General features: G+C 39.0%; 1 protein-coding gene across 1 annotated transcript; it reads right to left on the reverse strand.

Moving 5' to 3' along the window:
* Positions 1-942, reverse strand: LOC114112174 (olfactory receptor 5J3-like). Its single transcript, XM_027963739.2, has one exon. It carries the CDS (start codon positions 937-939, stop codon positions 1-3), a length of 939 nt encoding a protein of 312 aa, XP_027819540.2. The 5' UTR covers positions 940-942.
* Positions 943-8,872: the final 7,930 nt, after the last annotated feature.

Genomic DNA, 8,872 nt, shown 5'->3' on the forward strand with positions numbered 1-8,872 from the left:
TTAACAAGGAATATGCTTCATTTCTTTGGCCTTTTTCACAGCATCCTTCACTTCCTTGTTTCTTAAGCTATAAATTAATGGATTTAACATAGGAATAACCAGAGTATAAAACACAGATACCACCTTTTCCTGTTCTAAGGAATACTGGGAGCTTGGTTGAATGTAGCTAAAGCTTACAGAGCCATAGAATAGAGTCACAACTGTGAGATGTGATGCACTCTTGGAGAAGGCTTTGTGTCTGCCTGCTGCGGAGCGGATCCTCTGGATAGCAGCAACAATGAAGATGTAGGAGACCACCACAGTCATGAAAGTGATCACGGCAATAACACCGGAGAAGATTAAAAGCAGCAGCTCATTCATGGATGTGTCAGAACAGGACAGCTTCAACAGCGGGGGAAGGTCACAGAGGAAGTGCCTGATGACATTCGGCCCGCAGAAAGACAACTTCAGCAAGCCAATTGTGTGAGTCAACGAGTTGATTACGCCTCCTACACATGATGCAACGACCAGAACAACACAAACTACTCTTGTCATAGCCGGGGTATAAAGTAAGGGGTTCACAATGGCCATGTAGCGGTCATAAGCCATTGCTGCCAGCAAGAAGGCCTCAGCGGTAATGAGAGACGCGAATGAAAAGTACTGCACAATGCATGCAGAGAACGAGATTGTCTCCCGTTCAACAAAGAAGTTCAGCAGCATTCTCGGTGCAAAGACTGACGAATAGCAGGCATCGGTGAGTGACAGGCAGCTGAGGAAATGATACATGGGCTTTTGGAGTTTGGGAGTTATTTGGATTAGAAGGAACATTCCTAGATTCCCCACCAAGGAAACGGTATAGATGAGCAGGAACACCAGGAAGAGGACCACTTTCAGTTCAGCATGATCTGTCAGTCCCAAAAGGATAAACTCGGTCACCAGTGTAAAATTAGCATCAGCCATGGGTTTGTTTATCTTGGTAACTGTCAACAAATAAATTGAGAATGGTCATGCAGCATGATCAAGACTACTCGGAATCTCTAACTAGCAATATGACTTGAGTTTACTACTGCTCTGCTCTGGTTGTTTTAGCTATAAAATAAGGGAAAATATTTAACTAGAAATATCTAGTCTCTTCAAGCACTGCCTATTTGCTTGTCTCATAGAAAATTCCAAGGATTGAAGCAAGAAAACATTAGAGTTTTAGCTTCAAGATACATTCAAAATGCTATTCTTAGTGTGAAGAAAAACACTTAAGTGAATTTCATTCTGTGTGTGTATGAATTGCTCAGTTGTGTCCTACTCTTTGTGACCTCATAGACCGTAGCCTTCCAGGTCCTTCTGTCCATGGGATTTTTCCAGGCAGAAATACAGGAAGGGGTAGCGTTTCTCCAGGGGATCTTCCCATGGATCAAATCCAGGTCTCCTGCATTGCAGGCAGATTCCTTACCATCTGAGGCACCAGGGAAGCTTCTAAAATAGGCAAAATCTAGATTATAAAGCATAATTATTTACATTGGAAATTTAATCTGTGATACCACTGAAGTTCTCTTTTAAAAAATGATACAGGGATGTCCCTTAGAGTCTGGTGGTTAAGACTCCACGCTACCATTGCAGGGAGGTGTAGGTTTGAGCTCTGATCAGGGAGCTAAGTCCCCACAGTCAAAAACTGAAAGGAAAAAAAGTTCTAAAAAACTATACAAATGAACTTATTTACAAAATAGATACGGACTTACAGACTTAGGAAACATACTTATGGTCTCCAAAGGGAAAGGGGATGGGGAGATATAAAGAGGAATTTGAGAGTAACATATGCACACTGCTATAAAGGAAATAGATAAAACCAGGAGCTACTGAATGACACAGGGAACTACACTCATGAGGGACTGGGGGCAGGAGGAGAACACGACGACCGAGGATGAGACGGCTGGATGGCATCACCGACTCGATGGACGTGAGTCTGAGTGAACTCCGGGAGATGGTGATGGACAGGGAGGCCTGGTGTGCTGCAATTTATGGGGTTGCAAAGAGTGGGGCACGACTGAGCGACTGAACTGAACTGACATGAGAAAAGAATCTGAAAACAATTCCATATACATTATATACAAAAAATTTGTATGCATTATATACATACGTATATATGTGTGTATATATATATATATATATATATATATATATATAGAGAGAGAGAGAGAGAGAGAGAGAGAGAGAGAGAGAGAATCACTTTGCCATACACCAAAAACTAACACAATATTGTAAATCAACTACACATCAACAACAACAAAAAAATAAACACATTTGGTTTAATTGTGGCAGATGTCATATCTATAAATATCTGAACATAAACTGTATCATAGCCTTTTTAAAAAAAATTATTTATTTATTTTAATTGGAGGTTAATTACTTTACAATATTGTATTGGTTTTGCCATACGTCGACATGTATCCGCCACAGGTATACACGTGTTCCCCATCCTGAACCCCCCCCTTGTTTTCCCACTTATGTGTTCATGTTTAGTGTGTAGTCCACATTTTTTTAAACTTTGATCTGACAAAAGGCAAGGCCCCAATATCAAAAATTCTGGATTCATTCTTAGAAAATAGCCAGAAGCATTGACTTTTGAGAATAATGTCCACTAGAAATTGAGAGAAAGGGTACTCTGAGCTGAAATATGATAAATAGAACTTATAATTGGCCTTCTTTGGGAAAACTTTCTCTTTAAAAAAATATTTATTGAAATAGTTGGCATGTTTAGGCGGTTCCCATTTTCCAAAATGACAAGCCATGCAACACTATACTCCTACATCCGCATGATAGTGTGGAAAGTCATATAGGATAAATGACACAAGAAGCAGAACTGTTACTGACCTACTTTGGATGGTTTGTATTAACAATGCATTTCTAATACAAAGGACAATTTATGGCCTTTGATATCCAATAGAAACACCATACTCAAGAGATTCAGGAAACAAATCTTTATAGTTTTCTAAGTAAAGCAAGTTTACAAAATAAAGTCAACCTATAAAACATATAACTACTTCTCTGCAATATTTTTTTCATGATATTGCCACACGTTTCTTAAAATATGCCATGTCTTTTCCACTTAACCGATAGACATCTTCTGAGCACTTGGAAAGTCCCATCAATTGAAACCAACCTATAGAGCATATGGCTACTTCTTTGCAATATTTTTTTCATGATATTACAGCAAGTTTCTTAAAATATGTCATGTCTTTTCCAATGCACATTTATTATTTCTAAATATTGCCCACAAAATGCAACTCTTTTTTCACATTTATATTAAAAATGAAAACATTGTAAATAAGTCAGGATTACTAGTGCAACTTTGGCTCAGATGCTAAAACAATCTGCCTGCAATCTGCCTGGGTTCAGTCTCTGGGTTGGGAAGATCCCCTGGAGAAGGAAATGGCAACCCAATCCACTATTCTAGCCTGGGGAATTCCATGGACAGAAGAGCCTGGAAGGACTACAGTCCACTGGGTGGCAAAGAGTCATATACCACTGAACAACTAACACACACACACACACACACACACACACACACAGAGTAACTTTACTTCTACAGAATAAAGGATTAGATTTTCTTGGATTTATCATCCTTTCACATGGGAGATGCTAGCCCTGTGTTCAGTATGTAAAACCCAATATTTTCTTATTTCTTATTATTTTCATAATCTTATAATATTGTTCCTCTATTATAATACTTTTATAGGTCTAGAATATCTCTGGAGACAGGTGAATAATCTTCATAAGATTACATAGTTCTGATTTATATTGAAATTTATTTTTAGAAAATATTCCAAACTGAATCCAAATATTCATTTTTATTACTCCCAAAGAAGTTGCATGACAACTTTGAGGTTAATGTAGAGAAAGAGACTTGAGTGGAGGATATAGAAGGAGATGAGAGCCAAATTATAAATCCCTCCCTCCTCTACACCTTGTAGTCTTTATCACATTAAAATCTGAATGTGATTTTCTTCTTCTTCTTTGTATTTCAACTTATTAACAGAATGCATATATACTGAGTGTTGCATGAATTTTACTTACCAGTGAGTGGAAGAAAAAAAATGGACAATAACTTAGCTCATTTATGAGCCTCATCACCACCCATTCTTGTGGTCTATTTTTCTATATTTCCCCCAAACATAAACAAGCACACAAAAGATAGTTGAATCTGTTGGTTTGTAGTGATGCATGAATTAAGTCAGTGGCAGAAGTTAACAGATAGTAGATTTTAAATTTTAAATTTTTTAAATAAGAGAACAAAAAGCACAGATTCCATGCTGTCAATGCAAGAGCAAGATGAACAAAGAACAATCATATCAGAAAACGGATTTAGTTTAAAAGTTCATTTATACAATTACCTCAGTTCAAATGGGAATAGAGTCCCTGGAGTTCATCTTGTGATCAAAGATCATATGATAAATATGTTATTAAAAGTTCCTCTGTGTATCTTGAGGGATTTAGGAAACTCACAAGAATGCAATTTGCCCCTTAAGGCATTTCACTTCCTTACTTTACAATGAATAAAGAAAATTTCGACAAGTAAAGAGAAAAATCTGTGTGTGTGTGTGTGTTTGTGTGTGTGTGTGTGTGTGTGTGTGTGTACATACCAACAAAGGTCCGTCTAGTTAAAACTTTGGTTTTTCCAGTAGTCATGTATGTATTGAGAGTTGGGCTCTAAAGAAAGTGGAGCACTGAAGAATTGATACTTCTGAACTGTGGTGTTGGAGAAGACTCTTGAGAGTCCTTTGGACTGCAAGGAGATCCAACCAGTCCACCCAAAAGGATATCAGTCCTGAGGGTTTACTGGAAGGACTGATGCTGAAGCTGAAATTCCAGTACTTTGGCCACCTCATGCAAAGAGCTGACTCATTGGAAAAGATCCTGATGCTTGGAAAGATTGAAGGCAGGAGGAGAAAGGGACGACAGAGGATGAGATGGTTGCAAGGCATCATGACCAACTCAATGGACGTGAGTTTGAGTAAACTCTGGGTGTTGGTGATCGACAGGGAGGCCTGGTGTGCTGTGATCCATGGGGTCAAAAAGAGTTGAACATGACTAAGTGACTGAACTGAACTGAACTGAAAATATATATACATATATATATATATATATATATATATATGTAATAAAAGTGCAATAAATAGTGGTCCCTGCTTGGTGCTTTAGGAAGAGGAGCTTTTCAGAATGTATTATCTGTGCCTAATGTTGGAAACACACACAGACACGCACATATTCCAATAAACACAAAAACAGAAGCAAAAGCAAACATCAGTGAACTTTAAGGTAGTAGAACAAGACCTGATATTTACAAAATCTCCCCCTTTACCTCCTTGGATTGTAAGAATGCCATCAAGAAAATTACAATTAAAACTACTACATCATAAAAGGCTTCCTTGCAAAGAACCCAACCATTCATCCAATCTAGCCTGTGTTTGCTGATAAAAATTTGGGGTTTTTTATCTTTATCTTAAAATGAATCGTGAGTGATTCTGGTAGCAGTATTTCAAACTATTCCATATTTTATATATATATATATATATATATATGAACTGTCCTTTATTATTTATTATAAAATCAATTACAATTTTTCAACATAAATGCAAATTTCTTAAATCTCTGAATTAACAGCTGATGGGGCAAAAGTTAGGAGTGGGGGTTAGTTGATATTCTAAGATTGAGCTAGGCCAGAAGATACTCAATTATTTGATGAGACCTACAGCATTTTAAGCATTTGATGTGTTCTCTCTTTGCTTGTTTGTTTTTACTATATAACCCATTTTCAATCCATATATGACATATTTATATAAGAAATACACATCTGACTCTTGAGTATTGTGTTGCGGTGCCAGTCCTCTCGAGCAGTTGAAAAATCCATGTGTAATTGGGAGTCTTCCCTCTGTTTTTGTGTTTTTGTGGTTCATCCACTTCCACAAATTCAACTGAGGATCCTTTAGTAATGTAGTAGCTACAAAGGAAACAAATTAATGCATAAATGGACCACTGCAGACAGAAGATGAGGTAATCACAGCTCAATGGACATGAATTTGAGCAAGCTTTGGCAGTTGGTGATGGACAGGGAAGCCTGGCGTGCTGCAGTCCGGTTCAGTTCAGTTCAGTCACTCAGTCATGTTTGACTCTTTGTGACCCCATGGACTGCAGCACACCAGGTTTCCCTGTCCATCACTAACTACGGCAGCTTGCTCAAATTCACGTCCATTGAGTCAGTGATACCATCTAATCATCTCATCCTCTGCTGTCCCCTTGCCCTCCCACCTTCAATCTTTCCCAGCATCAGGGTCTTTCCAATGAGTCAGTTCTTCATGTCACATGACCAAAGTATTGGAGTTTCTGCTTCAACATCAGTCCTTCAATGAATATTTAGGACTAGTTTCCTTTAGGATTGACTGGTTGGATCTCCTTGCAGTCCAGGGGACTCTCAAGCATCTTCTCCAACACCACTTCACCACTCAGCTTTCTTCAGAATCCAAACCTCACATCCATACATGACTACTGGAAAAACCATTGCTTTGACTAGATGGACCTTTGTTGGCAAAGTGATGTCTATGCTTTTTAATATGCTGTCTAGTTCAGTCACAGCTTTTCTTCCCAGGAGAAAACATCTTTTAATTTATGCCTGCAGTCATTATCTGCAGTGAGTTTGGAGCCTCAAAAATAGTCTCTCACCATTTTCATTGTTTCCCCATCTATTTGCCATGAAGTGATGGGACAGGACGCCATGATCTTAGTTTTCTGAATGTTGAGTTTTAAGCCAACTTTCTCAAGCCTTAATTAGTTACTGTGTGAATATGCCCTTTGGGACATAGGGAAGGTCTAGGAGGATGAAAGCTTTCTTTCTACAAATAAGAAACTGGAGGACAATGTTTTTGTATTTGAAAGGGCCCCAGGGTATCCTCTGCATTTCAATTCAACTTTTCTTTGATAACTTTCAACCTTGTGGGGAACAAGTGATGGATAAGAAAGGAGATCTTATTTTGCATAGAGATGTTAATCATAAACTCAGCAGGGTAGCTCAATTTTAAGAGGACCTGGTCCATAAGGGTCTGTTTTTTCTGTTCCTACATACCAAGACCGTCCTTGGTTTTATCTGCTCTTTCGTCCTTGGATCACCACATTTCTCACTCTCTTTATTTTCAGGGCCAATTCTTTGGCCCCTTTTGATACCCTGCTCATGTCTAACTATCTACCTATTTGCCTTCTCAGACACTTGAGAACCCAGTCTCAAAGGAAAAGGGGTGATGACCGCTCTGACTTCTTCAGGATGTACAGGGGCATCATGGAGCTCTGGGTCCCCTTTGCCTGCTGTCTGTCAGGGTGCATTTAGAAGAGAGCCGAAAAGGTGACTTGTTTCAGCATTGTCTAGGTGTTGGTCAGGGAAATTCTTGTCGTACCTGGAGACTTGCGGTATTCTAGAAGACACAAGCTTAACAAGAAAGTTAAAGGTATGTGGCCCAAAGATGAATAGAAGTAGAAAAGCTGCTGGGGGGCTACCAGGAGAACCAGGCCCAGACATTAGTTCATGGCATCAGTGTTTCTCTGGGTACGAGTAGAGGCAAGGATTTGGGCTCATAAAATCTTTACCTGAAAACATCTGACTATCTGAAGGCCAGTCCTTCTGGGTTTTTCCCAGAGCACAGGGTGCCTTATTTCTGAATTCCACCCTGAACTCCTTTCAGGGAGTGTTCAGGGTTAGCAGCTTGCAGTGATCATGATGTAATCTTTGCAGGGGCAGCTGGCAAGTGCCAACTTACAGTCAGCAGGGTCCCTTCAAAGCCACTATTTTACTATGTTTTGGGGACATTTTAAGGCCATTGTGTCCCATGGGGCTGGGAAAACTCATTTCCATGTCTAGGGAAGATTCGATTGACAGGCCCCTCATTGTGCTATCATTGGACCAGGAATTGGGGGCAGGAGGAGAAGGAGACGACAGAGGATGTGATGGCTGGATGGCATCACTGACTCGATGGACATGAATCTGAGGGAACTCCGGGAGTTGGTGATGGACAGGGAGGCCTGGAGTGCTATGATTCATGGGGTCGCAAAGAGTCAGACACGACTGAGCAACTGAACTGAAATGAACCTGTGAGAGCAAACGTTTCGGGATTGTATCTATCTTATTAGCCTCTTGGTCCAGGAAAATATTCCTCTTGTTTCTATTTTCCATATCTAGTGTTACATTAGTACAATCATAGACCTCATAGGGAACTGCATATCAGCATTTTATCACAGGCTCAGTCACACATTTGTGACTAAGGTAAGGATCTTCTGAAACAAGTGACATAGAAAATAAAATAGCTATAGCTAAAAGTTATTAGTGAAGTCATAAGTAAGAATTATAAGTCAAGAACTTTCATTAGGTAGAGCCCAGTATACCCCAGATCATCTGACTTCATTTGTTAAATGACTATAGCCTGGTGTTAATCTCCTGATTGTACATCATGGAGCATCTGATCTTTTTTTTAATATTATAAATTTATTTATTTTAATTGGAGGTTAATTATTTTACAATATCTGAAGGCTGGTTACTGAGATAAGCTTTAGAAACAAACTGAGTGTCCTTTTTAATAATTTAATTAAATTTTTGAGCAATATAACAAGGAACTATGTCAGGAGTCTTAGTAAACAAAACTAGAAACTTGGTTTAACAATTAGCAAAACTTAGTATTCAGTGAAACTTGATTTTTTTCATTATGAGGGCATTAACCCTGGTGCCAGAGAAGGCTTTAACCCATCAAATGAAAATGAGGTTTATCAGGGAGCTGGGTAAAGCCAAGGAGCCACCTTGGATTTCCCATAGCCCTGACTCTTTGATTTACAGCTATCATTCACCCATTTTTAATTGCCCAAT

The sequence above is a fragment of the Ovis aries genome, chromosome 15 (assembly GCF_016772045.2).
Source record: "Ovis aries strain OAR_USU_Benz2616 breed Rambouillet chromosome 15, ARS-UI_Ramb_v3.0, whole genome shotgun sequence".
Classification (NCBI taxonomy): Eukaryota; Metazoa; Chordata; class Mammalia; order Artiodactyla; family Bovidae; genus Ovis; species Ovis aries.